Source organism: Opisthorchis viverrini (assembly GCF_000715545.1).
Source record: "Opisthorchis viverrini unplaced genomic scaffold opera_v5_100, whole genome shotgun sequence".
Taxonomy (NCBI): Eukaryota; Metazoa; Platyhelminthes; class Trematoda; order Opisthorchiida; family Opisthorchiidae; genus Opisthorchis; species Opisthorchis viverrini.
Window position 1 is genome coordinate 1,357,294 of NW_008751756.1, and position 17,747 is coordinate 1,375,040.

At 41.3% G+C, this 17,747-nt stretch overlaps 2 protein-coding genes across 2 annotated transcripts in view; one reads left to right on the forward strand and one right to left on the reverse strand.

Moving 5' to 3' along the window:
- Window positions 1-17,747, reverse strand: part of T265_05378 (hypothetical protein) — a gene marked incomplete at both ends in the record, with an annotated part of 104,026 nt that overhangs the window by 13,595 nt on the left and 72,684 nt on the right. The window contains one exon of the mRNA XM_009170369.1: window positions 3,565-3,645. Within this exon, the coding sequence (XP_009168633.1) occupies window positions 3,565-3,645 (81 nt within the window). The remainder of the gene's footprint in view (window positions 1-3,564; window positions 3,646-17,747) is intronic.
- The window catches only part of T265_05377 (hypothetical protein), a gene marked incomplete at both ends in the record, with an annotated part of 91,420 nt that overhangs the window by 6,599 nt on the left and 67,074 nt on the right, over window positions 1-17,747 (forward strand). The gene's annotated exons all lie outside the window — the stretch shown is intronic.

Here is a 17,747-nt window from a genome sequence, read left to right on the forward strand (position 1 = left end):
ATGTTTTCAAGGCTTAAAAAGCACAAGATTGTTTTATCCAATCATGTAAAGTAAATCTAACAACTTGCGGACTGGCTTTTGCGGATACTCTTTGACCAAAACTGTATTCTATCTGCACACAGTTACATCACCACCCTTATAGTGTTATTTCTATCCTCCCCTTGTTGCTCTGAGATAGTTCAGAAGTATTTTTTCTTCCCTAGGTATGAGTCTGGTGTACTTTAAAGTGTTATTTCATGGTCACTTCATGTAAGAAAAATCCCCGAGCATTCTGACTAGCTTACGTGATCCTTCGATATTTTCATCAGTTATGAAATACATCGCACTGATGTATTTCTACGTCCCGCTAGATCACCTTTCTCTGGGATTCTTCCAAATGTTATTGTTCCTAGTTACTTAAAGTAGCCATCTCACACTATTCTTTTGAGCGTTTTCAAACGGAAGACTTCACGAATAAATGGGACTTGAATACTGCTTGGGCTGACATCCTTAAGTGTCTCGGATGATACTGTTCATCAGCGTAAACCAAACAGCTGAAACCAAATCAACCTTGTCCATTTTTCATTAGCGAGTTTTCGATAAGTTCTTTTGTCTTCTAAGAATTCCGCTCTTTTTTCATTTTGATCTGACAAAGACGACCTCAAACCAGATGCCCGAGATAGCTTACTAATGTCGACTCTAAACGGTTCTGTATTAGTCATATGAGTGACTCCCTAGTTCAAACGAAATATCATGCCCTGCATCGGACCGCTGCTGAGACTTGTTTACGGATTTTGATGGACTAATTTAAGTGCTGTACGTTTCAAGTGTAATTCATTTAAAGCTTAATTCGACCGAAAACACCCATGAACCCGCAGTACGGTACCCTGTCGGGGAAAGCTTTGGAATAACAGTGTCTTGTGTCACCCACCAGGAGGATGCCGTTCATTCTGAAACTCAGAATAATAAGCGCTCATTTGTTTTTTGTGTAATGGGTTGTTTCTGCTTCAGAGAACGCGCAAAACAATTCATTTAGGAAAAAACGGGCAAATAAACTACGTGATGCTGCGTGATGCTGTGTATGACCTCCATTATACGTAGATGCGTGGCACTAGCAAAAGTGAATCTCCTCGGAAGCATGTTGTTTTGAATTGCTTAGCGTTTTGGTCAGTCTGTCGTGGTATTTCTTTTAAAAGCCTAATGGGAAGATGAAGCAATAATTAGCCGGTTAGTCTACCAAATCATCAAAATGTTAAACGACTGCTGGTAACTTCAAGGATGGTCAGCTGGAATCAAGATGGTTTTTGCTACATGCTTGTAACTATTCTTTGTTAACCACATTAGGATAATGTGAGTACAAGCCAAAATAGATGCGCTAAGCGCTCTCAGCCTACTCGTTTTCTTGGCGGATTGTTACTCACGTCTAGGGCCGTGGTCCAAAATCCATTTCTACGAAGTGGCCTGGGACGTTTTTGTCTTCAGCAGAACCGTTATTTAATATGTGCGATGTTAGAAGAGAATGGTGGAAAATGTTCCTCATTAGTACCTTATTATTTCAAGTTCGATTGTGATCCATTGCCTCAGTAATCGGGGAATCCCACATCTAATTCAAACATTATCCAAGTTTTTTTTTAATCATTAGGCACATTTTACATGGTTACTTTAGGGAGCCAAACTTGAATAAAATTATAACCGAAGGTCTGACTTCCTCCGATATGTTACCACCATGTCGTATTAGACGTCTTCTTGAGATCACACACAGCTACTAGGTAATGATAGGATTCGTGGATTATACGTTTCAAAAGTTACTCTGTAAATGTCATTGTCTGGTCCCAAAAAGCAATTTTTTTCTGGTTCGTATGTACAGTCAATTTTAAGATAGGCAAAGAAACTGTTATGGGCTGGAGGTCTTTGCTGTGGATTCCACTGACAATTCAGAACAAACCGGTTTGATTCTTGGGAGCACAACTGTGGTTCAGTTATGTAGTGAGGTTGCGAGAAACTCGGGTATGTCACCCAACTGAAAAGCTTCAAGGAGGACAAAACTGGTCATGTGCTGCCAATGAGTTACCAAATACCTCATGAGTAATGTGTTACTCCCGTCTAGGTAATCTACTGCATTGCCTTGAATAACCTCCCAACTGAAACACGAGGCGCTATTGTTGAGCACATTCAGCCAAAGATTGTCATAAACGAGAGGTCATCAGCCGACATTCAGATAAGTTGCCCGTTAAAATCAAAGGTTTTTGCATAGGAGTGTAGGTCGTGCAGAGGAACTTTTACCATTCAGGCAACTCTCCTACCTTATTAAAAATTCAGCTAAACCCTACCGGGCTAATAGAAAAAAACACAGGCAACCAGTGAGATTGCTGTTTGCTCTCTTAATTCAGCGATTCCTTATCTGGCTTGCAACGGTTTTGGTAGAGTTATTTGCGATAAAATTCATTTGTAAATGACGCCTAATCGCTACACAACGCAGAACAAATAAACAGTTTTGGCGCACACACGGCTGTTTGTTGGAAAATTAAAGATATATAGACATGCATAGATTCGACGAGTGTGTTAAAGCTTCTTCGGTTCGACAAGGTCATCATATAAGACCTATCGATTGAAGCCAAAGAACGTAAGAGATTCTGTGTATGCTTGTCCGTCGATACTGGAAAATGAACCCTGTACGACAGGTGTCTCGTAGAAACTTGAGTACAATTCTCTATGGTGTGAGTACGCGTAGCAGTTGCTTGGGCCGCAGGTAGTCCGCAGAGAGAACAGTTAATCCGTTCAGTCACATTTAGGTCAAAAATCGATGGGAAGTTTTACACTTCCCAGCTTTGCTGTGCGTACAAAGTGGGTCCTGTTTAATTTTAACGATACGCAAAGGAAGAATAATCAATGCAAGTCATTGCGCTAGAAAATATTTAGCTCTACATCTGATGTTACTTTCAAAATTGTGAATTTTTGGAGGGTGTTACTCAGCCAATTAGCTCACCATTCGGCAGAAAAAAGACAATCTAATTCCTTCAGTGAATTGGGTCTCACCCTGTCTCACCCTACGACGCAAGGCTATTGGAGATTACTACTATGGAAACATTGCAAAAACAAATGCATCTTTAGTATCGATGGGAAGCAAAGGGTTTTTCAGGTTTTGCGCAGGAACATGTAAACTGGAGTTTTTCTCTGTCTACAAACTTATAATTAGAGCCTGTCATAGCCAACTGTAATCGAACAACATCTGCTGAAGGCATTCCATGTATTCATGGAAAGTACAGTATGAAAATTTCGTTAGGAAAAACTGACCGGCCAAATACTCAACAGCACTGTGCGTTATGTTGTTCTCAGAGAGTATGGTCCTAAGTGTCCGGTTTTAAGATGAATTTGGAAGTAAACCCTGAAATAGACCATTTCAGCAGTCTCAGGCTACTGAGAGGACATCAGATATCACAGTGTAATTTGCCATCAACCTCTTTTATCGGGTAACGTCCACCTCAAATTTGATGACACTGGTACTGACATATTCTTCTGAACATATTAAAAACACCTCCAAGCGTGGCCTCACGTCTCTATCTGTACTTGGAGTGTTCAACTTACCTTGCGCGTTCACCCATTATTGGGCAACCGGACCAAAATGGTGTATCTGAGTCAAGCACTTCATCCACAGTGTTCTGTGTCCTGGGGAGCATGAAGTGTGTTTAAGGTAAATAAAACTAGGGCAGGATCCCAAATACTGTAGCCACCTCAGTTAAACGTCTTAATTCGATAAACCAATAAGGAAATTAGGTCACGATTTTGTTGATCAAGACTTATCAATAATGAACAGCAGAGATGAGCTGCGGGTTTCCAAATGTCCTGAGAATAACCTTAGAACAGGCATCAATAAACAATCCGGAAATTGCTAAGTGGTCCGTCAGATGCGTTCTTTATTGAATCAATGAGCTCTTTGAAGCTGTGATACGCAGACAAATCATACTAAAAGTGTAAACTCTTGTGAATAGCATCATAAGTTCGCTTTGCTTTTTCGTTTGTCTCAGTTGTATCGATGGTTGGCGACGGCTTTTAACTCTTATCCTTGTAACTTTCGCGACTTGTGCTTAAAGGTTACGCAGGCAGCATTATTTATAATTTGATGCAAAGTTACTGGTATTTTGGTTTTGCCCTATTTGAGCCCCTTTTTTTGTAAGCAAAGTTACGGAATTCCTGCCAGTCTTACATTTTCAGCGAACACCGATTTGAACAGCTTCGGAGACAGCCACACAGTGTGACTTAGGAGGTAATCAAAACTACCGCCGAGCACCTTTCAGTTTGATGTGAACCCTAGAAATAAGATTGATTAAAACTTGTGGGCTTCGATCAAAACTGGCCTAGCCCGTAAAACGCCATCAAGCATCTCCCGATAACCTCATAGAAAGCACCCTCAAAATTCACAGTCATTCACTGTCATTGTTCCATTTCGTGGTTATCGAACCACATAAATCTTGAAACAGTCCTGTTGCTGCTTACCCATTTGGTGAACTTTATAAAAGACAGATTCATTCGCGTTTCACATCGTGATCACTTCGACATGCAAATAGGCGTTTGGTTACAGCTCTGAACACGTGCTATAGCTTTGCACTCGTGAATGGCTTCACAAGCTCAGGTTGACAACACAGGAGTTCAAGTAAACGTATCGGTCATGCGATAACTCAAACTGCATCGAACTATTCAGCTTTGTACAGTATGCGATCAACATAACCTAGCTGACTATATATAAATCAATCCGAAGCGACGGTCATCTTAGAAGTCTGTGTTGGCGATAGTTGCAATCTAGCATGCAGATTAATTGCGGAGTTAAATTTTCACACAGCACTGCAAGTTCAGAAAAGCAATTTATGGGGTGTCACCAAACTAATCAAGGCTCTCTATTTCTCATCGATGTATGCACACTCTACTGGCGGGGGTTTAAAGAGCACGAACAAGTAAAGCTGAGCGCATCCAAACATCCGTTTTTTTGTTTAAAAACAATTTGAAACGTGACATTCTTCGTAAATCAAACGATGTATCTATCAAGTTACAAAAGAAAAGTTGTAAAAAATTAAGTTAATAAACGCGACTCAATCAGGTAGTACCTGATTACTGGGAAGACAGAAATTGAATCCAGAATAAGGTGAAAATTGATTAATTCAGAAAATCAATTTTGTGGCTTTACCTGACATTTGCTTTTATCTCTTAACTTTTTAAAGAAAGAATCACTCACTCTGGTGTCACCAGAACTATAAAAAAGAACTTAGTCCTGTTAACTTTCAAAAGGCCCCTTTAAAGTTGGGGATACAAAATTTGGGACCTATCATTTATCTTCTGTCAGAGAGTCACCTGATTCTGCTAGACGAAGCCAATTACCTTAGGTATGGCGTAACATTAGGATTACGCTTTGACCATAATTTTTGTCCAGACACATTCACCTCCCGTCTTAAATATTATTCTTCAGTACTGTTTTCACGAAGAAGTTAAGGAGCCTCATTACACGGATTCAGGTTTGGATAGTATACGCAGTTTTTTGTCCGGGTCCTACTGACTGTGACTCTCTGATCAGTTTGAAGGACGAATGCCTCGCTGGGACTCGTCAAAGTCGGCAACAACAGTGTTGACACGCGCCGCCTGACCACCAGTTGCTCTCATTTCTCTTCAAGTCCTTCAGTAAAAAAAATCATCTTGTCATAGGCAATCGTTTAAACTCAGACATTCTGAAAAAAATGACGGCATAAGTACCATTGACATCGGTTGTCCGAAGTACTTTGGAAGCTCTATAGCCAAGTGCATGGGACACGTGAAGGTCCATGGTGGGAAGCGGAAAGCACCAAGTCTGTCCTGATGTTTACCACATCATCCTCTTAGGTCACAGACGTCGACTAATGAAGGAATGGCTGCATGGCATATATGCGTGAGTTGTACCATATATAGATGCTGCGTCCGAAGACACAAGTCTCCCCTGTTGGCCTCTAAAAGAACTAAGGACCGATTTAGATGATTTAAATGAGAGCCTCGTAGGGGGAAAAAGCTTGCTAAGATTTAAGACCCAAATTTTGTAGTTGACTTCTGTTCGACAGGTCGGATCAGTTTACCATTCTGAATTGGTAAGGTGACGCAAGCTGCTGTTTTACTGTAAAATTTACGAAAAGAACTATAAGGTGGTAAAGATTTAACTAGTAAAATTGACAGTCATGCTTCATTCTGAGGCTTAGATTAGCTTTGTTTTACGAGGCGACTTTTAGTGTGATGTTTCCTTACTAGAGTTCTCCACGACTATTTTACAACAACCATCTTCGACCAACAGGAAAGCTGTCCATATGATGGTTGTCTTCAAATATATTTCTGCCAATATTAGTTTTTACGCCATGCCTACCTACTGAATTCTTTCGGCATCGAATAGCACACGGTATTGCAAACAGTTTTTCTCGACAATATCTTAACCGGTCAAATAGTTATGAATGGATTAAACGGATATAGTATTTGCATAAAAGTTAGGCTGATAAGCCTGACGTACTGAGTGCCACAAAATCACTTCAAGGCCGGTAGAAAAAACGTACTCTCAACAGTGGATGTGATAGCCATCCAATTATGTCAGCCAAAAGCGCCGTGAAAGTGTTGACCCCACCACGGCTGACCAACCACGATTCTTATTTGATCTCGGTCGAGTGGCTTGAACGTGCATATTTGCTTTAGGTTTTATTACCAGTTCTTGTTGTAGGCAAATACCCTAACCGTTTATTCTGATTATAACAGTATCTGTCAATCAACGATTTATTGAAGGTAATTATTTGCAACACCAGTTGGTATGCAGCAATATTGGGAGACTCAACTGTGAACCTTTCTTCATCAACTCAACCCTTACTTGAGCTATGTGATAAAACTTGAGATTGTGACACAAATCTATGTGCCCTAAACCTTACAGGAAAATTCTGCTTCAAAGTCTCATACGATCGAACGGAACGGCCATTCGGCGTCACGCACTCAGACTAAGATAGTTACATTGGGGCGATATATATAAGATAATAGGACCATGTGCTGGAGAAAATAACCATAAATGAAAATAAAAAGTCAATGCGTTTGAGGCTCCAGCTGTTAGACGAAATACAGAAGCCATAATATTCACATGGCACTTCTGGGAATGCGGAAGCTACTTTTCCGAACCAACCACGTCGGTTGAATCACAACTTTTTCAATGCGCTACCTGAGGATACGTTACCTGAGGCGTTATCGTTGAGTCCGATGTTTTGTGTGGCTCGTTATAAAAACGTTCAATTCGAGATTCAAACCCAGCTTGGTGATGTAATCAACCAGACTACCCGGTAACCACTTAGTAACTGCATCGAAAGATAGACTAGATTAACTTGAAATGGAATTTGTCAACGCTTGCCATCAACACAGTTGTAGACATTTATTCCATAGAAGTCCCAGTGAAACACAGACAGGCATTGCACAATTTGTGAGGTAGATCATATCAAATAAAGGATATGGCACAATCATTTTGAATAGCATCGAGTATGTTGACAACAGGTTCGTTAATCGTCCAATGAACATACATTTATCAGAGAACTCAGAAAATATATACCGAGAAAAATAGGGACACAGGTAACCTGCCGTCTAAAACAACTCAGGAGCAAATTTTTTTATTACGGCTGTATACCCCGAATATTTGAGACTAACGAGCATATCTATCCGTCGTATTTACGGACTTCAAAGTTTTGATGAACAAGGTTATCCACTGCCCCGTACACTCGACGTGAGGAGCTAACTTTTGGAACGCTGAGAACTCGTGTTGAAACAGTTATTTCTCAATTGTGTTCGTGACTTGTTCGGGTTCATTGCCTCTGTCAAAGACGTGAACGTCGAGACAAGTGTGCTCCCTGAGTGCTTTACCTGTGTGCAAGTGTTTAAATTATTGTGATTGCAATAGAGCTCACCTCGTAACTTTCTCCTCGTTCTAACATCTTTCAATATATGGTTGGTTATAGGCTCCTCCTCAACCCTATTTATGTCTCTTAATAAAACCGAAAAAATCGTGAATTGGTGGGTTTTTTGCTACGCATTCACCTCGTCAAATCTTTACTCACAGGGCACTGAACTGATAAGCTACTGGGTTAATTTTAGCATCTGATGATAACATTCTTAAGTGAAATAAAGATACAGTGAGTGCAACCATGTGTAACTCCATTCAAGAAGAACAGAAGACATGGCTGGATAACTTGTAAGATGGTCAGCTTTATCTGGCATCTTCCACAATGAATGTGGCGTCACCGTTCTTCTCCCATTTAGCGTAATTCCTGACTGAATAGAACTTAAAAAAGAGTTATTCTTACCCTACGGGTTGGGTACACCAATAAAACTGAATATAGGTGACTGTTGTATTACTGTCCCTGCATGTGTCCGCTTTTGTCACGGTAGATCTAAGAGGACTCAAGGATTGGGCCCAGAAATTATGACATGACTTATGATTTGACAGGAACCGAGACATTTTTACTCAAACCAGCTTTGGTCACGCTGCTAAACTATAGATACCACACCGACTGACAGGAACTCTGCATGCAGCCATTTTAACCTGAAAGCTGCGTCAGTCATGAACAATTATGACTGCGTTCTTCATAATGTTCACACTCTACATTGGAACTCTAGAAAGAATAAATTAAATAGGTATATTGTTTGGAAATAGAAATGTAATTTGAGTGAAAAGCTACGTGCTTGAAATCAACATTTCTCAAAATTTCTATTATGCTTTCTGGTCCTGAAACTTCAACCGTGGTGCTCAGGAATTTTCCATTTTCCCGTGGCGTAGATCCATTGGAGGGGCTGAAGTCAGAGGAAGTGAACTCAGTGGGCGTGGACAACCATAAGCTTTAAGGCCTTTTTTGCGACCAACAGTTAGTGGGTATTCCACTTCACTTTGAGCAGAAAAGTTCCGTTTCAGTGTCTACACATGCCTTATAGTTTGACTTGCTTTCCGGTAAATACCTGTTCTCATGAAGGAAATTAGATGTAAAAACTCAGTACCCGTTATGCAATCACCTAAGGTACACGGTTCTTCTAACATTGTTCATGTTAAACAATCAAGCTGTGCTTTTCTGTTTGCTCAACCACAGTTACAGTTAGCATTGTGATTGTTTGGCAAATTAACAAATATGTGATGTCCACATTAGGGGTGTGGCGATCCGCACCTGCTGGCATTCTTCTATAAGCTTTTGAAAAATACGTATTAAGTGTGGAAAACATTCTGCCCCGTTCCTGTGCTCTACATACGTCTACATGGAGGACCGAGATCGCGTTCCATCTTTAGCCTGTCAGACCGAACCCCGCTCACAAATCTCACAGCATAATGAGTAGTGAAATAGGCTACTTGTTCTCAGCCTCACGCCCATCCACTCTAAGTCCATATAACAAGTGTACATCAAGTATTAGACGGGAAATAAGACTTTGAGTGCCATCAGTGTATGCGGCAAAAATTAACATTTGGGATCCAGGTTGTATGCCAGAGGTGGTTTGGTCGGGTTAAAAATGTGTCCATATATATGCATATGAATATATTTGAAACACAAGCAAAATTTCCAGTAATAAATACAATATAATAACTAGAGTAAGATGTGGCAGAACGAAATATGGAACGGTGAAATGCAACACAACACAATAAAATTTAGATGGATAGCGAGTATATGTAAGATGGAAATCAACCACCGGGGACAAATCCAGAAAATAGAAGCAAGGAACCACTTGATCCTCCTAAGGAGTCACCAGAACAAGAGGAACTGCTGATCACGAGCCACACATAACTGAAAAGTGACCAGATAAACTCGTGTGTTTGAATATGCTGTAAATACTGCCCAACTCAGTGATGAGTTCTGATGCCATTGAATTTATCGAGCCGAGAACCATTGCCTTGAGAGTATTTATATCTTTCTAGAAAAGAATAGGTGGGAAATGAAAATTCTGTAATCTCCCTGAGAGAAATAAACGGAAAAGTGTTCAAATTGAGCAAATCCTTTCATTACATCTGTTTTCAGATGGTAATGAATGACTTTGTAACTAGAGGAATGTACTCTAGATCCTGCAGTTGTTGGACAGGCAACAATCATTGTACCAAACCGATGGACATCGTTTTTTGAATGTCTCAGAAAATTTTCAACACCAGCATTTCATTATACTATTGTTCTCTGTGCAATAATAAGCCCATGAGAAACGCTGGTGCTTTGTACATGATGTGGGCGCCTTCATGGTGTTACTATGGTTACTGTACGTCCATAGGATAATTCATAAAGACTACAAAGTGAATTGCAGGTTCTGACTTGAGTAGCCTTGTTTCAAAAAATTTATAGACTCATTAGCCAATTTTTAAACTCAGAATTTGTGTGTGTGTGTACAAAATTGGGTCGTAGTGTTTTACGAAATGACTAGATTCGAAGTGTCCTAGTTAACGTGTTTTGCTGCAAGTAAATTAATTGAATGATATTTTTTGGCAATTGATAATTCTGGTGAAAATCAATATTTTGGCCTTCTACCGTGGTGCCAAAATCGCAGGCACCCTGGGAGAGTGAGAGTGCATTTGACAAAACCAATCGAACATTCAAATATGCACTCCATATCACATTAGGCGCCGTGAATGCAACTCGAGAAAACCACACGGGGAATTTTTCAGCAACTGGAAGAGGTTAATAAGTGAACTGACGTCAAATCTTTCTCAGGTCACCATCCGACATTTCCACGGATTTTATTGTGATCAAAGGCGTCAGGATATTTTTATCATTGTACAAATCTGTGATATATGGTCTGCAGGATTTCTTGGCGTAGTTTATCGGTGTTACCATGGTTCTAACCCCATCTCAATTTAATATTACACGAGTGCAGTACGCAGGTTAGTTGCGATCAATCCCCAATCTCAGCAGTTTAGAAGTGGCATTGAAGCACCATGATCCCCCTGTGAAACCCGATTGAGACTGGGACTGCTCTGCTAACTCGTCCGCCGTGAGTTTTAAAAGACGAGGTCACCATTTCTGCAGATAAGGAAGATCGGAATGAAGTAGTTGCATCATGCTGGATAGAAAGTAAATAGTGCTAGAAGTGGGCAAGTTTTAAAATGACGTGCTCAGACATGCTGACGGGGAGTTCTGATCACTCGGAAGAAGTGGTGACTCAATAATATGACGAGAAGACGAGCTGACGATTACTGTTGCTCAATTTCGCTCAGTTTTTAAACCAGGAATTATTTGTCGCTGTATATCGCTCTAGAATGTTACTGAATTTCGATAGCAATCAGCTGACTGAAGATATTTCTCTTCCGTGAATTCGTTTTTGAGGATAGAACATGAGGTTTTGTGGACTAGATGGAGGAGTTAGAAAGAGTTGTGGGCTGTGAGATAGGTTTTTGTTAACGGCTGGTGAAAGCAAGCTGCAGAAAATAAGTATTCTTTGCATTCTGCGAACTGATCCAGTCACACGGAAACTTACGTTGAGTAGATTACCGAAGGATCAGTAGAGAAAAACGGCATAATCGGTCACCTGGACGGGGGACGATGTAATGTCAAAAACTACACTTTTTAGGCCTAATTGCCATAACACGGCTTCAAGGGTAACATTTGGCTACTTGAGTCTGGGAGTGGAAGTTAAGTTCAGCCTAAATGTTATTAAGTCAGCCGTGGTGACTGGCGACGTTTCCTAAGAAGTTATCGCCGTATGGATTCAAAATTAAGTAACTTAGGTTGGAAAACGTGATTGCCAAAGTTATCTGCCCAATCCACTCCAGTCTGAAAGAGGAAGAATTAATTTGATCGGCGGAGTCCGTTTTAATCTCTTCTCAACCGATACTGACATTACTCGCCGTAAGGCACAAGGACTAGGAGGTTTACGACAGTTTTCTCCATCGTCGATGAATGAGGATGCATTGCTGTCAGCTGATTCACTGCACCGTGTAAAATGGAGGGGATATGTCGAGCAAATCGGAGCAATGGTGAGTCTGGTCAAGGGTGCAGTCGTCTAAGTCTTTCACGGTCAGCCTAAGTGGACATTAGTAATAAAAATGCATCTGATGAAAGGAAATATTTTGAACGAAACAACATAACGCGTTCACATTTTTGTCATAGAATGGTTAGAATGTTACCTACTATTGGGTGGTCGGGTGTTTGAATAAAACGTACTTTCTGCTTGTGATCTGCACGGGTGTGCAAGATACTCACACATATTCGATGAGTATGTGTAGCCTCTTGTTTAAAAATAACAAAATTTTGATCAATAGACGATGTTAGTTTGGAAGTTGCGAAGGTTTGATCGATAACCCGCCATCTTTTATGGGTTTTGAGTTTACTTTAGGAGTTCTGAAGTGATTTCCTGAAGATACCACGCTGCACTCTGATTTTCAGAGGTTTACGACAGTTTTCTCCATCGTCGATGAATGAGGATGCATTGCTGTCAGCTGATTCACTGCACCGTGTAAAATGGAGGGGATATGTCGAGCAAATCGGAGCAATGGTGAGTCTGGTCAAGGGTGCAGTCGTCTAAGTCTTTCACGGTCAGCCTAAGTGGACATTAGTAATAAAAATGCATCTGATGAAAGGAAATATTTTGAACGAAACAACATAACGCGTTCACATTTTTGTCATAGAATGGTTAGAATGTTACCTACTATTGGGTGGTCGGGTGTTTGAATAAAACGTACTTTCTGGTTGTGATCTGCACGGGTGTGCAAGATACTCACACATATTCGATGAGTATGTGTAGCCTCTTGTTTAAAAATAACAAAATTTTGATCAATAGACGATGTTAGTTTGGAAGTTGCGAAGGTTTGATCGATAACCCGCCATCTTTTATGGGTTTTGAGTTTACTTTAGGAGTTCTGAAGTGATTTCCTGAGGATACCACGCTGCACTGATGCTGATTTTCAGCCTAGCTTGGCATCGCTTACTGGAGAAGAGATCTCCATCGGAGAATCCCAACCTCTTCACAAACTGCGAACAACTGTCGACTGTTTAGCTTGTGAAGACAAATATAGTAGCTTTTCAGAAGGGAAAAACGCTACACTCAGCTTTGGTGCAATTGAAAGATCCCTTGTCAGTTGAAAGGACTAGGGACTGTGTGTATAAAATTAACTGCAACGATTGCGCTAAGGTTTACATAGGACAAACTGCCGGGGAATTGCACAACAGAATTGGTGACCATAAAAGAAGGATAAACAAACCACCAAGGAATGTAGAAGAATACGAAACCCTGGTCAAAGACTCAGAGATGGCGGTACATGCTTCAGACATGGGACATAGAATAGATCTGGAGAATGTGGAAGTTATAAGACGGGGACTGTATTCACACCACAGCGGCTGATAGCCGAGGCGGTGGAAATTACTAAGCATCACAGCGTGAATAGAATCGGGGGTATGGAACTCGCGAGTGTATGGAGAGTGATCTTAGATAAGCCGAGTTGACACGTGACGGTGTGGTTGTCAATCCACGTAGAATCATTACAAAGCCAATCCGACCAGCATCCCTCTTACACAACTATCGTAGCACTAGCTCATCCACACAAACGGACAGAAAGTGCAAACGACTACGAAATGACTAGATTCGAAGTGTCCTAGTTAACGTGTTTTGCTGCAAGTAAATTAATTGAATGATATTTTTTGGCAATTGATAATTCTGGTGAAAATCAATATTTTGGCCTTCTACCGTGGTGCCAAAATCGCAGGCACCCTGGGAGAGTGAGAGTGCATTTGACAAAACCAATCGAACATTCAAATATGCACTCCATATCACATTAGGCGCCGTGAATGCAACTCGAGAAAACCACACGGGGAATTTTTCAGCAACTGGAAGAGGTTAATAAGTGAACTGACGTCAAATCTTTCTCAGGTCACCATCCGACATTTCCACGGATTTTATTGTGATCAAAGGCGTCAGGATATTTTTATCATTGTACAAATCTGTGATATATGGTCTGCAGGATTTCTTGGCGTAGTTTATCGGTGTTACCATGGTTCTAACCCCATCTCAATTTAATATTACACGAGTGCAGTACGCAGGTTAGTTGCGATCAATCCCCAATCTCAGCAGTTTAGAAGTGGCATTGAAGCACCATGATCCCCCTGTGAAACCCGATTGAGACTGGGACTGCTCTGCTAACTCGTCCGCCGTGAGTTTTAAAAGACGAGGTCACCATTTCTGCAGATAAGGAAGATCGGAATGAAGTAGTTGCATCATGCTGGATAGAAAGTAAATAGTGCTAGAAGTGGGCAAGTTTTAAAATGACGTGCTCAGACATGCTGACGGGGAGTTCTGATCACTCGGAAGAAGTGGTGACTCAATAATATGACGAGAAGACGAGCTGACGATTACTGTTGCTCAATTTCGCTCAGTTTTTAAACCAGGAATTATTTGTCGCTGTATATCGCTCTAGAATGTTACTGAATTTCGATAGCAATCAGCTGACTGAAGATATTTCTCTTCCGTGAATTCGTTTTTGAGGATAGAACATGAGGTTTTGTGGACTAGATGGAGGAGTTAGAAAGAGTTGTGGGCTGTGAGATAGGTTTTTGTTAACGGCTGGTGAAAGCAAGCTGCAGAAAATAAGTATTCTTTGCATTCTGCGAACTGATCCAGTCACACGGAAACTTACGTTGAGTAGATTACCGAAGGATCAGTAGAGAAAAACGGCATAATCGGTCACCTGGACGGGGGACGATGTAATGTCAAAAACTACACTTTTTAGGCCTAATTGCCATAACACGGCTTCAAGGGTAACATTTGGCTACTTGAGTCTGGGAGTAGAAGTTAAGTTCAGCCTAAATGTTATTAAGTCAGCCGTGGTGACTGGCGACGTTTCCTAAGAAGTTATCGCCGTATGGATTCAAAATTAAGTAACTTAGGTTGGAAAACGTGATTGCCAAAGTTATCTGCCCAATCCACTCCAGTCTGAAAGAGGAAGAATTAATTTGATCGGCGGAGTCCGTTTTAATCTCTTCTCAACCGATACTGACATTACTCGCCGTAAGGCACAAGGACTAGGAGGTTTACGACAGTTTTCTCCATCGTCGATGAATGAGGATGCATTGCTGTCAGCTGATTCACTGCACCGTGTAAAATGGAGGGGATATGTCGAGCAAATCGGAGCAATGGTGAGTCTGGTCAAGGGTGCAGTCGTCTAAGTCTTTCACGGTCAGCCTAAGTGGACATTAGTAATAAAAATGCATCTGATGAAAGGAAATATTTTGAACGAAACAACATAACGCGTTCACATTTTTGTCATAGAATGGTTAGAATGTTACCTACTATTGGGTGGTCGGGTGTTTGAATAAAACGTACTTTCTGGTTGTGATCTGCACGGGTGTGCAAGATACTCACACATATTCGATGAGTATGTGTAGCCTCTTGTTTAAAAATAACAAAATTTTGATCAATAGACGATGTTAGTTTGGAAGTTGCGAAGGTTTGATCGATAACCCGCCATCTTTTATGGGTTTTGAGTTTACTTTAGGAGTTCTGAAGTGATTTCCTGAGGATACCACGCTGCACTGATGCTGATTTTCAGCCTAGCTTGGCATCGCTAACTGGAGAAGAGATCTCCATCGGAGAATCCCAACCTCTTCACAAACTGCGAACAACTGTCGACTGTTTAGCTTGTGAAGACAAAATAGTAGCTTTTTCAGAAGGGAAAAACGCTACACTCAGCTTTGGTGCAATTGAAAGATCCCTTGTCAGTTGAAAGGACTAGGGACTGTGTGTATAAGGGAATTGCACACCAGAATTGGTGAGCATAAAAGAAGGATTAACAAGCCACCAAGGAATGCGGAAGAATACCAAACGCTAGTCAAAGACTCAGCGATGGCGGTACATGCCTTAGACATGGGACATAGAATAGATCTGGAGAATGTGGAAGTTATAAGACGGGGACTGTATTCACACCACAGCGGCTGATAGCCGAGGCGGTGGAAATTACTAAGCATCACAGCGTGAATAGAATCGGGGGTATGGAACTCGCGAGTGTATGGAGAGTGATCTTAGATAAGCCGAGTTGACACGTGACGGTGTGCTAGTCAATCCACGTAGAATCATTACAAAGCCAATCCGACCAGCATCCCTCTTACACAACTATCGTAGCACTAGCTCATCCACACAAACGGACAGAAAGTGCAAACGACGTTCATGAGGAACCATCAAATGAACCGAACCCCGAGGCTGGACCCAAACACACGTAGGTTTCCAGTCTGACACCAGTCTAACACACTAAAATCCCTCGGCCGACACCCAACAGAGACTTAGCTTGACTAAGCTGATTGATTATACTTCCGCCTTAAATCTCGACCAAGTTCGGAGCCCTATGGAGGGGATATGTCGAGCAAATCGGAGCAATGGTGAGTCTGGTCAAGGGTGCAGTCGTCTAAGTCTTTCACGGTCAGCCTAAGTGGACATTAGTAATAAAAATGCATCTGATGAAAGGAAATATTTTGAACGAAACAACATAACGCGTTCACATTTTTGTCATAGAATGGTTAGAATGTTACCTACTATTGGGTGGTCGGGTGTTTGAATAAAACGTACTTTCTGGTTGTGATCTGCACGGGTGTGCAAGATACTCACACATATTCGATGAGTATGTGTAGCCTCTTGTTTAAAAATAACAAAATTTTGATCAATAGACGATGTTAGTTTGGAAGTTGCGAAGGTTTGATCGATAACCCGCCATCTTTTATGGGTTTTGAGTTTACTTTAGGAGTTCTGAAGTGATTTCCTGAGGATACCACGCTGCACTGATGCTGATTTTCAGCCTAGCTTGGCATCGCTTACTGGAGAAGAGATCTCCATCGGAGAATCCCAACCTCTTCACAAACTGCGAACAACTGTCGACTGTTTAGCTTGTGAAGACAAATATAGTAGCTTTTCAGAAGGGAAAAACGCTACACTCAGCTTTGGTGCAATTGAAAGATCCCTTGTCAGTTGAAAGGACTAGGGACTGTGTGTATAAAATTAACTGCAACGATTGCGCTAAGGTTTACATAGGACAAACTGCCGGGGAATTGCACAACAGAATTGGTGACCATAAAAGAAGGATAAACAAACCACCAAGGAATGTAGAAGAATACGAAACCCTGGTCAAAGACTCAGAGATGGCGGTACATGCTTCAGACATGGGACATAGAATAGATCTGGAGAATGTGGAAGTTATAAGACGGGGACTGTATTCACACCACAGCGGCTGATAGCCGAGGCGGTGGAAATTACTAAGCATCACAGCGTGAATAGAATCGGGGGTATGGAACTCGCGAGTGTATGGAGAGTGATCTTAGATAAGCCGAGTTGACACGTGACGGTGTGGTTGTCAATCCACGTAGAATCATTACAAAGCCAATCCGACCAGCATCCCTCTTACACAACTATCGTAGCACTAGCTCATCCACACAAACGGACAGAAAGTGCAAACGACGTTCATGAGGAACCATCAAATGAACCGAACCCCGAGGCTGGACCCAAACACACGTAGGTTTCCAGTCTGACACCAGTCTAACACACTAAAATCCCTCGGCCGACACCCAACAGAGACTTAGCTTGACTAAGCTGATTGATTATACTTCCGCCTTAAATCTCGACCAAGTTCGGAGCCCTGTCACTTGGTCTGACGAAGCTTTTGTGTCAAAAGCGAAATGCAGCCCAGCAATAAACCGATTGATTGTCACCAAACTTTTTCGAAAACAAATATAGTATTATTGAAGCCCCACAAAATTTAGGGATATATCACTGTGGGAGCAAATAAAGAAGAACACTATGTAAATCCC